This window comes from Topomyia yanbarensis, chromosome 3 (genome assembly GCF_030247195.1).
Source record: "Topomyia yanbarensis strain Yona2022 chromosome 3, ASM3024719v1, whole genome shotgun sequence".
NCBI lineage: Eukaryota > Metazoa > Arthropoda > Insecta > Diptera > Culicidae > Topomyia > Topomyia yanbarensis.
Genome location: NC_080672.1, coordinates 27,073,968 through 27,092,817, shown reverse-complemented (window position 1 = coordinate 27,092,817; position 18,850 = coordinate 27,073,968). Strand labels below are relative to the sequence as shown.

The 18,850-nt window shown below is 35.9% G+C and overlaps 1 protein-coding gene across 10 annotated transcripts in view; it reads right to left on the bottom strand.

The window, feature by feature from the left end:
* LOC131693600 (D-beta-hydroxybutyrate dehydrogenase, mitochondrial) overlaps window positions 1-18,850 on the bottom strand; it is a 268,652-nt gene that overhangs the window by 4,081 nt on the left and 245,721 nt on the right. For all 10 annotated transcript variants that reach the window (XM_058981526.1, XM_058981524.1, XM_058981528.1 and 7 more), the window contains exons 5-6: window positions 6,676-6,829; window positions 6,178-6,536 (exon numbers count right to left, since the gene is read on the bottom strand). In XM_058981526.1, the coding sequence (XP_058837509.1) occupies window positions 6,178-6,536; window positions 6,676-6,829 (513 nt within the window). The remainder of the gene's footprint in view (window positions 1-6,177; window positions 6,537-6,675; window positions 6,830-18,850) is intronic.

Here is an 18,850-nt window from a genome sequence, read left to right as displayed (position 1 = left end):
ATTTCTGGTTTGAATACCGGATTTCGGATAAGACTTCCAGCTATCGAAATTCAGGTTCCTAGTTTTCTGAAATCACTTTTCGAATTTGTGATTGCTGAAGTCGAAATTCTGTTTACAAATTTCGGATTCCGAAATTGAGATATCGGATTTTGAAAATCGGTTTTCAATGTTCCGGGTTATGGATTTCGTATATAAAATCACGAATTTTGCATTACGAGATAGGAATTTGGAATTTCGGTTTTCAAATTTCGGATTTCAAATTTTCTGAATTACGAATGTCTGTTTACAAATTTCGGATTTCTACATTAAAATCTCAAATTACAGATTCGGAATTTCTGTTTTTGAATTTCGGGTCTGGTTTAAAATTTTGAATTACGGATTTCGAATTTTGATTTTTGAATTTGGAATTTCGAATTTTGAAGTTTTGAATTTGGAATTTCGGGTTTCGAATTTAATTTTTCGGAATTGGACTTTCGAATATCGAAATTTGAATTTTGGCTTTCGGATTCGGATTTCTGATTTTTAGCTACGATATTCGAATTCTTAATTTCTAATCTTGGATCTCAAATTGTGAATTTCGAAAATCAAATTTTATTTTCCTAATTTTGGGTTTCGAACTTAGAATTTCACTTTCGAATGCTGTATTTCGAATTCGAATTTCGGATTACCGAATTGCCATTTTTGAATTTATAATTTTGGCTTTCGGATTCGAATTTTGAATATCGATTGTCTGCGTTCAAATTTCCAATTCTGAATTTCACACTTCGGGTTTCGAATTCGAATTCATGACTGCATATTTCAAATTTCGGTTTTCGAATTTCAAAGGAAAGATCAAATTCCGGGTTTCGAAAATCGAATATTAAATTTTGGTTTTAGGGTCTCAATTTTCGAATTCGGTTTTTTCAGTTCCGAATCCGAAAAGGAATTTGGGTTTCGAAATTGGGATTTTTAATTGCATTTCCTATTTCGAGTTCCAAATTTAGATTTTAGAATATTGGATTTCCAATTTTGATTGATGAATTTCAAATGTTGAAATGCAAAATTCGGATTTCAAAATTGGCATTCCGAATTTCAGATTTCGAATAAGGGATTTATTATCATGGCTTTAGAATTTCGGATCTCGAAATTCGCGTTTCTGATTTTGAATATCGAATTTCCGAGCTCAAATTTCGCAAATCAGATTTCGAAATTCGTTACTGGGATTTTGAAATTCGAGTTTCGGGTTGTGAATTCCAAAATTCGAAATTCGGATTTCGAATTCCAAATTTCGAATTTCTATTTTCTTGTTTCGAATTTCTGGTTTCAAATTTAGAATTCCAATTCTCGAAATTCAAATTTCGGATTTAAATTTTTTTTGACTTTTTTTCGTATTCCGGCTATCTGAATTTAATTTCGGATATCGAATTTCGGTTTTACGAATTTTGGATTTTATATCTCGGATTGCGAATTTTGGTTTATGAGTTTTGAATTTCCGAGCCTGAATTTCGATTTTTAAGTTTCGGATTTCGAATTTCGGGTTCCGAATTTAGATTTTTGAAATTCGAATTACAGATTTCGAGTTTTAGGTTTATAACTTTGAGTATCAACATTCGAATTTTGAATCGAGTTTCCAAGTTTAGACCTCGATTTTTTGGTTTTGAAGTTGGACTTTCCACTTTGGATTTTTGAATGCTGGATTTCCGATTTATAATTTTTAAATTTCAAATTTCTAAATCGGAAATGCGAAATTTGAATGTCACATTTTGAAATTGGTATTCCGAATTTAGGTTTCGAATATTGTATTTCGTATCATGGCATCCGAATTTTCGATTTCGGGTCTCGAATTTCGGAATGCATGTTTCTAGTTTTGAGCTTCCGATTTCGCAATTTGGATTTCGAATGTCAACTCTGGATTTTCGAAATTCGAATTCGAGCTCCGCACATCAGATTTCGAAATTTTAGTTTCGAATTTCACATTTCGAGCTTCGAATGTAGAATTCCAAAATTTCCAATGTTTTTTGCGAATTTCGAATTTTGGCTTTCGGATTTAGAATGTTGAATTTCGATTTCACGTGTTCAAATTTAAAATTTATGATTCCGGATTTCGAATTTCGGCTTTCGAATTTAGGATTTGGAATTTCTGATTCGAATTTCAGACAACGGATTTCCAATTTCTGTTTCCGAATTTCAGTTTTTTAGCTGCTGATTACTAGTATTGGGATTCGAACTTCGAATTTTGGATTTCAAATAGATTTCGAATTTCAGTTCTTAATTTCCCTTTTCGCATTTAGAATTTCAATTTTCTAGTTCCGGATTTTCAACTGAGTTTCCAATTTCGACTTTCGAATGTTGGATTTCTAATTATAGACTTCGAAATTCGAAATTCGGATTTCGAAATTCGCGATGAGGATTTCGAGTTAGGTATTCCGAATTTCAGTTTTGGAATATTGTTAATTTCATTTTCATTTAAAGTGTTGGGTTCCGAATTTCGGATTTTGAATCTAGTTTCCATTTTCGATCTTCGAATTTCAATTTTAGAATATTGGATTTCCGATTTTGTTTTTTGAATTTCAAGTTTCGAAATGCACATTTCGGATCTTGAAATTTATAATTTTGAACATTGAATAATGAATTTCGAAGTTTCGGTTTCGGATTTCGAAGTTGGCATTCCGATTTTAAGATTTCGAATATTGGATTCCGACTTTTCGTTTTTATATTTCAAATTTCGGATTTTCGAAATTCAAATTTTAGTTTTCGAATCTTCTGAATTCTCTTTTAGAATTTCCGATTTCGATTTTCGGATTTCGAAATGGACATCGCCAATTCCGGATTTTGAACGCCGGTTTTCGAATTTCGGGTCTTAGATTTCGAATTTTGAATTTCGACTTTTGAATTTGAAGTTTGGAATTATAGTTTTCGAATTTCCGATTTTTAGTCTTGGAATTTGATTTCGGATTTCGTATTTTAGGTTTCGAATTTAAATTCTTGGAAGTCACTTTAAGAACGATGAGTTTTGAATTTTGGCTTTCGGATTCGGTGTTCGGATTTCGAACTACTGTTTTCGAATTTTGAATTTTGAATTCGTTTTCGGATAACGAATTTCAGTTTTCGAATTTCGGATTTCGGGTTTCGAATTTCAGATTTCAGCTTCGAATTTCGACCTACAGATTTCGAATTTCGATTCTCGAATTTCCAATTTCAGATTTTTTGCAATTTCTCTCTTACATTAGAGTTTTCCGGGCTTCGAATCTCGAATACCAAATTTTGAATCTCAATTTTTGAATTCGGTTTTTTTCATTTCCATTTTCGGATTTGAAGTGTTGGGTTTCAAATTGCACATTTTGGATCGATATTCCAATTTCGAGTCGGAATTTCGACTTTCGAATACAATTTCCAATTTTGACTTTCCGATTTCAAATTTCGAAACGCTAAATGTGAAATTTAAATATTAGATTTCGAAATTGGCATTCCGAAAGTCAGACTTCGAATATTGGGTTTCTTATCACGGCTTCCGATTTTCGGAACCCGAACTTCGAAATTCCTGTTTCTGTTTTTGAATGTCGAATCTCCCAGTTCGAATTTCAGAAATCAGATTTCAAGTTTCGAGTTAAGAATTTCGAAATTCGAATTTCGAATTGCTAGCTCCGAATCACGAAATTTAAATTTCGGATTATGAATTCCGGACTTCGAATTTCCATTTTCATATATACAAGTTTCGGGTTTCGAATTAGGAAATTCAACTTTCGAAATTCATATTCTTAATTTCGAATTTTCTTAATTCTTTTTTCGAATTTCGGTTTTCTGATTACAAATTTCGGATTCCGAACTTGAGACCTCAAATTTCGGATTCCGAATTTCGACTTCTGAATTTTGAATTTAGGTTACCGAATTTCGGATTTTGGATCTCGGAGTTTGAATTTTAAAATCAGAATTTAGAATTTCCTAGTTCGAGTTTCAAATTTCTGGTTTCGGACCTCGAATTTCGGGTTACGAATTTTTATTTTAGAAATTTTCGATTTGCCAATGTTGGATTACATTTTTCCAATATCTGAATTCAAATTTCGGATTCTGACCTTCGAATTTCTGATTTCGAATTGCGTTATTGTATTCTCGAATTTTGGATTTCGAATTCGGATTTCGAATTTCGTATATCGAATTTCAGTTTTCGAACTACTAATTTTGGCTTTCAGTTTCGAGCTTAGAATATTGTTTCGAGTTTCTGAGTTCAAATTTCGAATTTCTAATTAAAAATTTCGAATTTTGGTTTTCGAATTACAATCTTTGGATTTCGTATTCGAATTTTGAACTACGGATTTCGAATTTCATATTTTTGGTTACCGATCTCTGATATTCGGATTCGAACTTCGGTTTTCGAGTTCCTGATTTTGAGACTCGAGTTTCTAATTTCTGATTTCGAATTTCACTCTTCGAATGTCGGTTTTTTCATTTCCATTTTCGAATTCCGTATTTCGGATTTAAAACTTTTGGTTTCGAATTTCGAATCAAGTTTCCTATTTCGAGTTTCGAATTTCTGTTTTTGAAGTAGATCGTTTGAATTTCGAATATTCGATTTTCAACTTCTAATTTCAAAATTGGAAATGTTAAATTCGAATTTCGGATTCCGAAAATTGCATTCCGAATTTCAGTTTCGAATATTAGGTTTTTTATCATAGCTTCGAATTTCGGATCTCGAATATTTCGGAATTCTTATTTTTGAGTTCCAAATTTCCCAATTCGAATTTCGAATCTAAACTCTCTTTCGAATTACGAGTTCTGAATTTCAAATTTCGAAATTTAAATTTCGGATTTCGATTTTCGGATTTCGAATTTGTTTTTTCATATTTTAAATTTGGAGTTTGAATTTCGGGTTTCGAAAATATAATTACCATTTACGAAATTCAAATTTCGCCCTTCGATTAGGTTTTCGAATTTCAAATTTTGGTTTTTGAATTCAATTTTCGAATTTTGAATTTCGAGTTTTTGAGTTCAAATTCCGAATTTCTAATTTCGGATTCTGAAGTTCTGGTTTCAAATTTTGAATTGAATCTGGAACTTCAGAATTAGTATTTCGGACAACGAATTTCTAATTGTTCTTTGCGAATTTGAATTAGAGACTCTTGGCGGCAGATTTCTGATTATTGGATTGGCATTTTAAATTTTGGATTTTAAATTTGGGTTTTGATTTTCAATTTTGAATTTCGCTTTTCTTATATTCCATTTTCGAATTTCGAAATTTGGATTCAAAATTTTGGGTTTCGAATTTTTTATTTTGTATCGAGTTTCAGGTTTCTGTTGGTTTTCGAATTTCTGAGTACGAATTTCGCAATTTGGATTTTGAGATTCAAAATTGGAATTTCGAGTTCCAAATTTCGAACATTGAATTTTCAATGTCGAATTTTGAATTTCCGTTTATATATCAAATTTTAGATTTTGAATTCCAGTTTTCGAATCTTAATTTTCAAAATAAAAAAAAAGAATTTTTTTAATTAGAATTTCGAGTTTCAAATTAAGAATTACGAACTTCGTGTGTCGAATTTTGGATTACGGGCTTTGTATTTCGATTTCGTATTTCCGGTTTTTCTATTTCCATTCTCGGATTGCGAACCACGGATTTCAAATTTTGGGTTTCGAATTTCGGTTTTTTTTTCGAATTTTGGATTTCGAATCTCGAATTTTAAATTTTGAATTTCGAATGTGGGTTATTGGAGCACACATTTCGAATTTCGGTTCACGAGCTATAGATTTTTGGCTGTAGATTTCTGATATTAAGATTCGGGAAAAGAACTTGAAACCTCGGATTTTAAATTTTGGGTTTCGAATTTATTCAAATTTCGAATTTCCCCTTCGAATTTCGAATATAGGATTTCGAATTTCTAGTTTCGAATGTCAAACTTTAAATTTCATTAATCAGACTACGAATTTTGCTTTTCAGATGTAGGATCTCGAATTTCAAGTGTTGATGTTTTAAGATTTAGCTCTTACAGTTTCATCGATTTTCGATTTAGGATTCGAATTCGAATTACGGTTTTAGGATTTATGTAATTCAATTTCCTGACCGGTAATAAGTTTGTAAAAGAGATTAAAATTTCCCCAGGCCTTTCTTCCTTTTGATTTTGGTTTGAGGGCCTTTTTCTAGCATTACTTTCGCAATAACGATTCTATACTAAATAACCTTCAATTTTTTTTGCCTTCACTTACAGTGTTCGTAAATTTGTCCAACGAACGAATCGCCTGCTCGAAGTAGTCCTCGCCGTATTCCGTCTTCTGCTCATCGCTCAGCATGTCCCACATGGCTTTAGCCTGATCCAGCATCATCTTATCGTCCAGCCAGGCATTGCCGGAAGCGAACTCGCTGGCACAGATGATCGACACATCGACGGTGCGTTGCTTTAGCTCGTGACGCAGACACGACGCCAGTCCCTCGATGGCAGCCTGGGTGGCACACTGAACTCCCCGAACCGGTGACGGAATGTGGGCGATGGCCGATGATAGGAACACCACACGGCCACCGGCCCGACGAATCAGCGGTAACATGATCTGGGTTAGACGGGAAACTCCTGCCGGCGAAAGGTAGCAAGAGGTTAGAGGGAAGAAAAATCCAATCAATTTCAAACATCAATCCCATCAGCAGCAGCAGCAGCAGCAGAAACAGAAGCTAGTTAAGTAGAAGTTGGCTGGACCATAAACTAAACTCACCTAAAACATTGACATCGAACGACTTTCGCAGCACCGGGAACGGAATCCATTCGAGCTCTCCAAGGGCACACCACATGTCGCAGTGTACCAGTGCCCACAGCCCCTCGGCTCCCTCCGGCAGGTGTTCGGTGATGTACAGCGAAGCCTCCAGCATCTGCAATCGGGAAGCAAACAAGAAACGAATAAATATCCAATCTTTGCTGGATGAAAGCATCCGGACTGAGTCGAAGTTATGCTCCGGGTATTATTTTTCCTATAGTGTGTGCCGGTCACCGTCTACTTTCTTTTCCCCCCGGACGGAATAGAACAGACGGACTCCCACGCGTGATGATGGTGATTTGTTGCATATTTTATTATCATTTTTCAATGCAGCATTGGCAAGAATAACAACAACAACAACATCGACAAGAACAGTGTGCTCTAAGAAGCACATCAAAAGGGCGTCGTTGGATGAGTTGGGTTGGGTTGGTGGGTGTGTGAACTAGAGACACTTGCCAACATCGTTCAGCAGCCTCCGTTGTCTGGGGGTGATGGGAAAAATGCACAGCAAATGGGATCAAGGTAAGATTACAGCGAATCGTCTGAGCTTGTCCCGGGGGTTCGCATGATTGGCATGTTGGCGAGGGTACTTACCGCAAACTGGAGTGCTTTTGTTTATTTGAACCAGAGTTGCACCTTACACATTCCTATTAATTCAAACCAGGTTCAAAGTTGCCTAAATGTTTCAGAATGATAGTTTTAAATCAAGCTGATCAAAGCAACCCACTTTTACGGCACAATGCAAAACCACTTGCAGTTTGTGACGGACGTGACCCGGAGCTGCTCCAGCATAGCAATTGTATTACTTTGGGTGTCCTTTTGCTGTGACTTGAACCACTTCAACAAGGATGTCTAGCTATTTTTTTGTGTTAAAATGCTGATGTGGTTTCGGAAGAATCTGGCACAAATGCTTCAGGACAGGATTTTTATTACCAGCTTTGAGTGACACCCAAGTCAGATAGGATTTCAGGTGAGTTCTATGTCAATGCAATTATTGGATCAAACTCGGGTATTCCGGTGCTGAGGAGAAGGCGAGTGAGTAATTTAGTAAGACTGGTTCAATCCAATATCTTTTTTCTAATAATTTTGATTGGCTACCAATGCTGGTTTTCGGAAGGACTGTTAGACGAAATTTGATTTGGCAGAATGTCATCCAGCAGTTTGTTATTGGCATTTTCGTTTTCGATAGTGCACTACACCGGTTAAGTCGGCACAAAACTCATTTAAACTTGGGTGTAGTAAGTCTTTCTCTTTTTTGTGCTACACCGGCGTAGCACAAAACATAAACAAAAACACTATACACTAGGTCTAGAAATTGTCCGTACAGCGAATTGCTTACAAAACAGATGCTAGCAAAATGCATACATTTTTCGACCATGAATTTCGGAGTTCGTCTAAAAGGCTGTAGACAGAAAATACGGGCCCGGGGCGTTCAGTATAAGAAACTCCTCCATCATTGTAGTTTTTTTTCGAACACAAACGGCTAAGCTCGAAATCTATTGAAAAAATAGTTCTCTGCTTTTAAGTAGTGCATATAAACTTTGGTGACCGAACTGTAATAGAATACACTGAGGGTTGTAAATTCAACTGATTGTTTAACCCTTTGCGACGCGATTTTTTTGATTGTTAATACTGTTATTATTAGCTTTTTATACAGGGTGTTTGGTTCATGGTTAAGAACCTCTCGGGGGGTGACAGACTGCATATTTGGAGAAAAAAATTGTTCAACACATACCATCCAATCTCAACCGTTACAGAGTTATTGAACTTTATGTGTAAAAACTTATTCGTCTTAAAATACCTCTAACTCAAAAAGTATGCTTTGTATTTCAAATATTTTAGGTTTTTTTGGGAAGGTGAGGAAATTTCGCATTGAGTAATGCCCTCACATGTTTCAGCTAATGAGTTTAAGTAGCCTTTTCAAAGTAATTTAGTGAAAATTAAACAATTTTAATCGATTTTTCGTTCATTTCTTGAAAATCTTAATAGTTAACCTCATCATTTTAATAATCCAGATTGTTAGTCTTGAAGAGTTGCATAATTCGTTCTTTGACATGATACACTTAGCTTTTCTTATTTTCATGAGTTTGGGTTATTCAACTTGGATTTTTTTTTTATTTCAATTATAGAGGTTTTAACCTTAAGGTCATTCGCCTCTTCGGGTTAGAAAAGTCTCTTAGGAAAAATTTCTAACCCTATGTGCGGGGTCGGGACTCGAACCCAGGTGCGCTGCGTACAAGGCAATTGATTTACCAATACGCTACGCCCACTCCCTTTCAACTTGGATATTTTTATCTCATTTTCACTAATACCAGCTCTAATTGAAAAAGTATGGCACTTATTGTACTTTTTTTCTTTTTATTCGAAAGCCAGGAAAATTTTACAGAGAAAAATGTATTAATACCTTTCAGTTAAGTGAATTTAGTATTCTTTTAGAAGTAAATTAGTTTAAAGTTAGTGCTATTATTAGCGTTTTCGTTAATTTTCTTAAAATAGTAAATAATAAACATCACCATTATTATCATGGAAATAATGCATCTCAGCAAGTTCTACAGTTCTTTCTTTGACTCCATTCAATTATCTCTTTTGGTTTCGACGCAAAATCGTTTTTATCACATCGTTTCATATGCAAAAATAACGATTTCGAACCCACTAAATTTGTGGCGAGCTCATGCTGTGTTAACTATTAAATAGCAGCAAAATGAAAAGAGATATAGACAAAGTGTCAAATGAAAAGTTATAGAGAACATTAAGGGGCATCAAATGAACAATAGTAACGATAAATTTTGTTGATTATTAATTAGAATAATTAAAAAACTCTTCAAAAAACACAAATTTTGAGTTATTTCGTTAGTAAAAAATCATTTATTACACTTAACTAAAAGATATTAGTATATACACTGATAGGATATTTTCTCAGCTTTCCAATAAAATCTTGTAAATAACGATATAAAGCATATTTTTCAGATTAGAGCCTTTTAAGCACTTGCAAGTCAGATACAGGAAAAGTATAGTATTGAAATTACAAAGAAATGAGAAAAGATAGGAATATGTCGTCCAAGAACAAATTATGAATCGTCCTAAAACCCAACTTTTGGATAATGGATATTGCTACGATCATACTTCATTATTTCGAGAAAATTAGCAAAAACCTCCACAAAAACACTAACTTTTAACTACTTTACAGCTAAAAGGTAATTAAAACTAATTAACTAAAAGATATGAGAACAACATTGAATAGGAAATTTTCTCACCTTTCGAATGGAACTAAAAGATTTAAAATACAAAGTATACTTTTAAAGTTAGAGGTATTTTAAGACAAATAAGTTTTTTACACAAAAAGTTCAATTACTCTGTATCGGTTGAGATTTGATGGTATGTGTAGAATAATTTGTTTCTCCAAATATAACAGTCTATCACCCCCGAGAGGTTCTTAACCATGAACCAAACACCCTGTATATGTTTTCGGAATCGCTGATTCTGATTCTGACGTCGAAAATGTAAAATTCAAAATGGCAGATCCAATATGGCGACTGTGCTTGGCAAAATTTCAGTTTTTTTTTTATATTGGCTTAAAACACCTTGCAAAAGGGTTTTCGGGGTCGCTGATTTTGATTCTGACGTTAGAAATGTCAAATTAAAAATTGCGGATCTAATATAGCGACTGGGTTTGGCTAAATTTCATGTTTTTATATTGACCTATAACGTCTTCTAGAGTTTTTTTTTTGGGGCCGCTGATCACGATGATGACGTTATAACTGTAGGGGCCATTTTGAATTATCGAATTCTTACATTAGAATCGTGATCAGCGATCCCAAAAACTCTCGTAAATCGAGTTTTATGCTCATTGTAACAAAATTCGCAATTTTCAAATTCTGTTATCATTTGGAAAAATAAAGAAATTTTATTTAATCAGCAAATATTTCATTTAAATGCAGTATGATACAATATTTTATACACCTAATCGATTGGCTACAAACTATAATTTCTTTTTTCCTTTTTTATTTTGACTATGTTAGTTACATTTTCTTTTTTACATTTGAACGACACTCAATTAGCTAGAGATTACTGGGTAGGGAAAGTTATGAAAATTAGAGCCATAGTACTCAAGTGAGAGCAAGGATGTGAAGTAAACAGATCGGAAAAACTAAAAGTGGCAGGGTTATTAGAACAGGCTTAATATCGTACGGGCTTAATCCTTGTCTTCTGCTAATGAACATAACTACGAATCACCCGAGTTCACTAGCCTGTGTGCTGGTATAGAAAGATACCGTGACAACCGACAAAAATTAAGCCACGCAAGATCACCACTGAAAACCTGTCGACGATTAGCATCAATCAATGATGATTGCTGCTGTTCATCTCTGTTTGCCTTTCGAATGCCGGGATAGATTTTTATTAAACTATTGTCACTGTGCTTACAGTCGTAGGCGGGTTTGCTACATTGTGTAAGGCAATGGCTGTGTCTACAGCGGCTACCCACGCATTACTAAAATAAGTTATTTCGGTATTTCTAATGGAAATAGCGAAATAACGGTACAAGTATATCCGATTCTGTGCTATTGCCAAATTAATTGTTTCACTCTCATTAAATGCTATTTTTAGGCTTACCATATGAGGATATATATGTTCGAATATTTTAAAAATCCGATGTACGTGTACCGATATTTCGATGTTTCCATTAAAAATAACGAAATAACTGGTTTTAATACAATTGTAGCATTCGTTTCAACAGCCTAAAGTGTATTCTACTTCACTCCGGTTATGTCTCTGGCATTACCCACCCATCTTTTCCGTTATTTTTGGCCTATTAAGGGCCATAAAATGGAACAAATTGACATTTTACAAATCCCTCTTGACCAAACATAGCGGTATGTTTTCTGAACAATTAGAGAAAAAAATATTGAAATCGGACCAGTACTTCTATGAAAAGTCTTACTTGACCGCTTAAAAAACAATACTTTCGGAAAAAACGCGTTTAAAGATAAAGTACGTTGTATAACTCAATAGTAGTATCTTACTAGGTAATCTACCATACCGGGTCCGCAGAGCTCACCTTCCTCATCAAGAAAATGTTCTTGGCTTTGCACATTTTGCTCTCTCTGTTGAATTCGGGCCTGTTTTGCCGCGACTCCCACTTTGTGTTCAGAACGAGTTATACGTTCACTGTCGAGTCGAGTAGCACATCTTTCAGCTTCAGTCCTCAAGGTAATTCCCATCATCTCCATAACTTGTACGTTTGGTGAAAATACTTGGTTGAAGATACTGACTGCCAAATAAGTCACAACATTGACCACCTGCCTGCCCGAATTTGTGCATGTGTTTTGGCGCTAAGGAACAGATTCCACTATTCAGAGACTGATTGATGTTTTGGGTGTGAGATCCTAGGCATCTTTCTAATAAATCATTAGATGATAGATTTTCCTAGATCCTGACATGTTCGAAAGTTTTACTTCAGCCTGACGCCACTTGCACCAACTGTCCTCGCCGGGTGAACACTTTGAGTGTTGGGGATTTTCATTCGATGACAAGCAGTGTTCGAGGGAACCCAGATTGAATTTCGCGTATGTTGTACAGAATTTGAGATTATCCGAATCGCCAGCCCACAATTTTTTTTTAGCTGACCGATTGATTTGTCCGTCAACTTTCCTTTTCCTTTCCCACCGATACCTTTGTTTTCTTTCTTCAGTTTTCGTAATCTCGTTCCCATACGCTGCTCAACATGTCCGACGTATTCTTTCTTCCGTACAATTTTCTCGTCCCCAAAAAAAAAAACAAGAAACCATTCACAGACGCCCACATATACATAGACCGTCAAGAATGGACCGGTAAATTCTTTAAACAATTATTTTGGCCAAATCCTTTCTGTGGCGTGTTCTCAGATACATATAGATTGAAATTAAACAAAGAAAAAAAATCGGTTTTTTGAAACCGTGGGAGTAGAAGGCCCCCTTAAAACAGGTTTTTTTGATAAATTTTAGATGGTCGTTCCAGGAGAGTGTAGAATCTAATCAAAGACCTAGATATTAGAAACATTTCGTAGTGTTCAGCTGTTGGATGCGGATGAACTTCTATTGGTTTTTTAGATGAATGGAATAACATGTATTTGGGTTTTGACAAATTTAGGGAGAGAAGGTAATCGTTGAAATATCCGATAAGCAGTTTCAAATCATATTCCATATCACAATCTATGTTTCTAGAGCTATTGTTTTGGATAAAAAATCTGTATCATCTGCGAAAAGATGCGATATGCCTTTCAATTGAAGTCTTCCTAGGTCGTTGATATAAAGAAGAAATAGAAACGATCCAATGTTTCTTCTCTGTGGTACTCCTGTTTTACGCCCCTGTAGGAACTAGTTACATTGCCAATAGATACGCATTGAAATCTGTTCAACAAGTAGCTACGAATTAGATTATTGGCTAAACTTCTTGTGCCATATCGTTCTCACTTTGCTAACACTATAGAGTGATGTAGTGTATCAAATGCTTTTTTTTTAAATCCAGAAAGAGCGCTAACAACTTTTCTCTGATAAATTTCATCAACAATACAATATTAATTCTTCAAAAACGCTAATGAGATTTTTGTAAACAAACTAATTTCACTCATTATTCTGCTTTCGAGTTGAATTTCATGAAAAATACACATGAATCAACATCTTTACCCTTGGTAGAATCAATTTCAAATGTTTTCTGTGTTTAAATTATAACAAAATAAGAGAAATTGGCAAAGCAAAAGTTTGTTTACAAATCTTATTAGCCCTATTTAAAAGTTGATATTATAGACTAACCAAATTCAATTATTTAAATCAACGTACTATATTGTGTTTGTTCAAGGACATCGTGAAGAGATTCACAAGCTAAAATGGCTGGTCGCGTCTATTCTAACACCATCGCATACTAATCTTATGGGATCTGTAGACTTAGAACGACCAAAAATGTTATAATTGTGTTTCCAAAGTTTCGAATGATTTTGTGTTGTAAGGATATTTTCAAAATGTGTCTTTTTGCAACGTTTCTTCAGTACATCGACTTTTTTCGTTACAAGGCGAAGTAGGCCTTTGAGTTGTACATTATTAGGATTACTTTTCACTCTTCTAAGGTAGTTGCTCTTAATTTTGATCAGTGTCCTGTGTGTACGTAATGCTTATGTCCAGCTGGGATACCATCAATGCTCGAAAAATGCAAAACCACATTTCGCATTGTATACATACAGGTCATTCTATACGTAAAACAAACAGACACCGTGTCATAACGTCCGAGATCATAACGTGCGAAGGGTGGTGCGTCATAACGTGCGTCTCTCAGCGAACATTAGTGTGCTTCAAGTGACAAGAGTTCGCTGGCACCTGGCTAGAAACTGCAGTGAACCTGACAGAAGCAAATTATACAGAAGATGCGGAAAACAAGGTCGTGTCAAGGCAAATGACTGCCGACAGGTTCCGAGATGTCTGATCTGTGCAAACGAAGAAGGTAACAACCACGTTATAGAATGCCCACGATGCCCGTACCTCAAACAGACGACTGTAACGAAGTCACAGTAGGGATAACGTAATTCAACCCCAACTGTCTTGCATGAAGAACGAATCGCTGCAGTCCAAAAAAATAGTCTCTTATTTAATTAATAGTCTGTTGATCCGCTTCAGACTTAGAGAATCAGTGCGAAGTTTTAATTGCATTACTGGCGACTTAACATGCGTTGTTTGTTAAGTCGCCAGTAATCAAGTAGTCAAGTCGTCTATTTTGACTATACAAAATAGACGACTTGACGTTATACACTGCTAGACAAACAGAAGCAAAATTGAGTCCTCCTCCTGAGGACCGGTGTTTACTTGGCAGGCAATCGCCACTTCGTCCGATTTTGTAAATTTTGTCTCGCGGGACGGATCGGGATCTTCTAAGCTATAAGCTCCTATCAGTCCCATAAAAAAACCTTTCTTCTTTTTTTTTTGGATTTGAAAAGTAAACCGAATATGAAAAAGAAAATGTAGTCCTATGCCATAAAATCTCACCATGACAAAACACATAGTTAAACTCGTTTTCAAACTACAGCCCTGAAGTGAGTTCTACTTTACTCTGGTTATATCCGTCATCATCCATCCATGTTTTTTTCGCCGAATTTGTTCCTTCATCACTTGATCAAATTTCGAATGATAAACCAAACATCAATTGTAAGGGAATGATACGCAGCTTACTTTTCAATGGAACGAAATTACCTTAGGGGCATGCGCCTCTTTTTCGGGTTGAAAAAATCTCTAACCTTATGTGCGGGGTTCGGATTTGAATCCAGGCGAGTCACGTACAAGGCAATCGATTTACCAATCACGCTATGCACGCCCAGGGCCGGCGGAATGCGTGGGTAGTATGGGTAGTACTACCCACTGGAAAATTACCGAAGGGGGAATTACCCACTCGAAAGTTTGGAACAAATTAAAACCTGAGATTAATCACGTTTGAGTTTTTTTTTTCGCACAAAATTCTTGCGTTCGAAATCCTCGATGTAAAACAATTGCATATTTTCGTTCAGGTACAAATTTCTTTGCTTTACAATTTAAATTTCTTGAGAATAATTAGGATTTGTTTGAAATTTGAAATTATTTATTATATTTATACTCATGGAAATACATTTTGTCACATCTACATCTTAAAACAATGAGTTCAGATCGATAGACAAAAAATATTAATATACAATTTTATTCAGACTGTGGGATGAAGTTAGGAATATTTTTAAAGACAATATAAACAATTTGTAATTTTTTAACATGAATAATCATTTGATTAAAAATTGAAGCAAGGAAAAACAATCACTAGACAATCAGTAGACTTTGTATAAGGAAGACAAAAGATTGTTAATCCCAACATCAGTAGCAGAGACCGTATCAGAGAACAATCAGAGAAAAATGACAAGGAAAAAATGAAGTTAAACTTGTAACTTGGTGGCAAACGGAAGATCACTATCAGGACGTCATGAACCGGATCGCCAACTGGCCTCCTTGGATCCGCTTGGAACTCTTGGGATCACATTTGCAGGTACCTGTTAGTAAGTCAACCAAAAGAGTAGACATAAATAAATTTGGAGGATAGCCAGCATATCTCGGACTAGAACCAGGCCGAAGAGATTCGTTTAAGGCAGATCTGGCACTACACAACTAGAAAAAATCGTGTAAATTTACGTCTCTTGACGATGACTATACGAGCATCAAAAATGCAATAGTTTTACATTTGATTTTAATTTAACATGTCGTTGAATTTTGCGAGTCATCAAATTTTACTCCACATATGGCGTTTGTTTAAAATATGTAATTTTATGGCACTGCGCTTGGAAAGTACATCTTTCATGTAAAATTACACAGAACACGGTTATATTTCGTCATTTCGTCAATTACGGTTTGTTAGATTGTGGTAAGTTTCGAAATACAATAAAAACCCGTTTTTATCAGCCCCTAATTTTGTCAGCTTTTCGACCCGATTTCGTTAACCAGCCAGAGTTATGAGACTATGTATACCGAATAATGTTAAATATTTTCACAGCTTCGGTTTAAAAAAGAAAATAAATAAATATGTTTTGCCATTGTCAACCAAAGATACACCAAAGGGGCTGATAAAAACAGGTACCTTAACGGCAAAATTTAGTTTTTTTTGTGTGTAGAACACTAGGCGCACGACCAGACAACATGTTTAATGTCGCGAGAGCCGTCACCGCAAGCACAGAGAACGCGCTTTACGACCCCAATACGCCGGAGATGCGCATTCAACGTATAATGATTGGACATGACCCGAGATGCCACCAGAAGGAAGTCACGACGTTCATCCATCCTTTTTAACCAAGGTTGGTCGTTGCCTTTGGGATTCCTAAACCTTCATTATTCCACAAAATTAGCCAATTTTCCAGCGATCTCTAACTCAAAATCTAACTGAAAAATTCTTTAAAGCTGCGCGATGTTTCACAAATATTACCTTCTAATGCCTAAAAAAATTTAAAAATTTGCCAATTTTCCAGCGATCTCTAACTCAAAATCTAACTGAAAAATTCTTTAAAGCTGCGCGATGTTTCACAAATATTACCTTCTAATGCCTAAAAAAATTTAAAAATTTGCCTAAGTGTCCGCCATTTTTCTTACTACCCGGAATAGGACAATGCGAATGAACTCAAACTATTATTTGTATCAGACAATCCGAGACGATTTCAATACAAAGAATCTAGGCTCCCATATTCTCTCCGGAAAAATTAGGAGTTCTTTCCATGCTCCATCGATCGATGCGCCTACTTGGAACTGTAACGATGTGGACATGGTCGTAGGTAAATATAAAACCATTAGTTTTGTGGGGAAAATGCTTAGCGCGAGTATCTTTACTGTCAGATAAATTGGTGTGTTTGAAGAAGAATTATTACGTTTATATACATTTTTATAATTTCATCGTGAAACGTCTATCATTTGAATATGAATTTACATGGAATGCTGTTGTCGCCGATTAAGAACTCTTAGCTCCATGTATTCCGATCAAAGGTCGAATCGAGTACACGGCTTAGGACCCAGCTGCTAGACGAAATATTGTTTCTCTCGTTAATCCGTTGACGAACCGGTGTCAATAACCGCGTTTTTCAGTTTGCATCAAGTTTTTTTTTGCGTTTCTAACGTCGCGTATATTCGGAAAAATTTGGGCGATCTGACGTTCAAAAAGTTCTCATAGGACCTTTTCGCATACATTTCGGAGCACTCTCTGCCCAGAACGGAGTGGTAAACCGTCCACGATTATTCGCGCCAGGTATTCGTTTCGTCTGACCTTTAATCTCAGTGTAGAAAAACAAGCCAGTCAAAACGTTGCACACTGCCACCGGAGGAATTTCTCATTTTGATTTGATTGTTTCGGATATAGTGGACGCGTAGCTCTTTCAATCAATGAGCAAATCTAGCGCACTTGGCTGCACTGGTAGGCATTCGTGTCATTTCCACTGTATTCAAGATGGTCATACTGAAATTGTCACGAATATCATGCGGTAAGATATATCGGTTATCAGCATGAAGACAACCCCATGACATGCCGTGGGAGTTGAAATCTTCTCGAACCAGTTGAGGAGCGATGTATATGGAAAGTATATCAATAAATCTTTGCCTATGATTCGGATTTAACAAGCGACAACTTCAATACCTGGTACCGAGCAAAGGCTAATCCGATTGAAATAATAGCACGTTTTGATCCTCAAAACGCTCCTCAATATTGTTTTCGGCCATGGCGAATAATGCTAAAATTGAAGAAGATCTACGTCGGAAGGAAACCTAGAAAAAATATATGACTGAAATATAGAGACACTTAAAGTTTTGGATGTCCCATGTGGACTTTCCGAGACCAGGAGCCAATGTCTTGATCTTCTCCGCATTTTCCACACCGTGCCTTATTTCTACAATGGGGTCTTCAGTTCATGCCCCAGGTTACAAAAAGGCGAACAAGTCGACGAACCCCGTTCAAAAGAACAAATTTTGGAAGAACAAATCCGGCGAAAGGCTCGAAATGAGGAAAATAAGTTTTCTAATACTCCTCGATTTTTACTGAACACATTTGTTTTCATACCAGAATTTACACTGACTGAAGCACAGGGATCTGGAAGGAGCTACCTCCTATTTCGCAATCAAGGCCCTTCCCGAAGACTACACCACCAATCTCTACTTCCCGGGCGGATACGCAGACAAAATACTTTTTCGTACACGGTCGAGTATTGTTTAGTTAGATCACGCGATTTATCGATGACGTTAAATGGCTTGTCTTTGCTCCGGAAGTAGACCATCCGGGGGCCGGATGTATTAGATATAATTTGTATCGAAAATAAGACTTATTGGTATTATTTTTGCCATCGGAGAAATATTCAAATCGACCTCTACTAAGCCTGAAAGGATGTCGGTGGCCGGAGATACCCATCGGCTCACACTCAGCTAGCATCAAAGCACAGTCAGAAAAAAGCCGACCCGGAATAGTGGTGGGGTATTTCGGTCGTAGTTAAATTGAATTTTTGACGTAGGACTACGTCTTTGTTTTCGGTATAGTCCGGACATTGAAAATAGTGCCTGCTCGTCCATCTTGGTTTGCACCTTTCGCAGTGGAACTTGGTGTAAAAAAAATTAAAATTCTTCAATAACTCTAA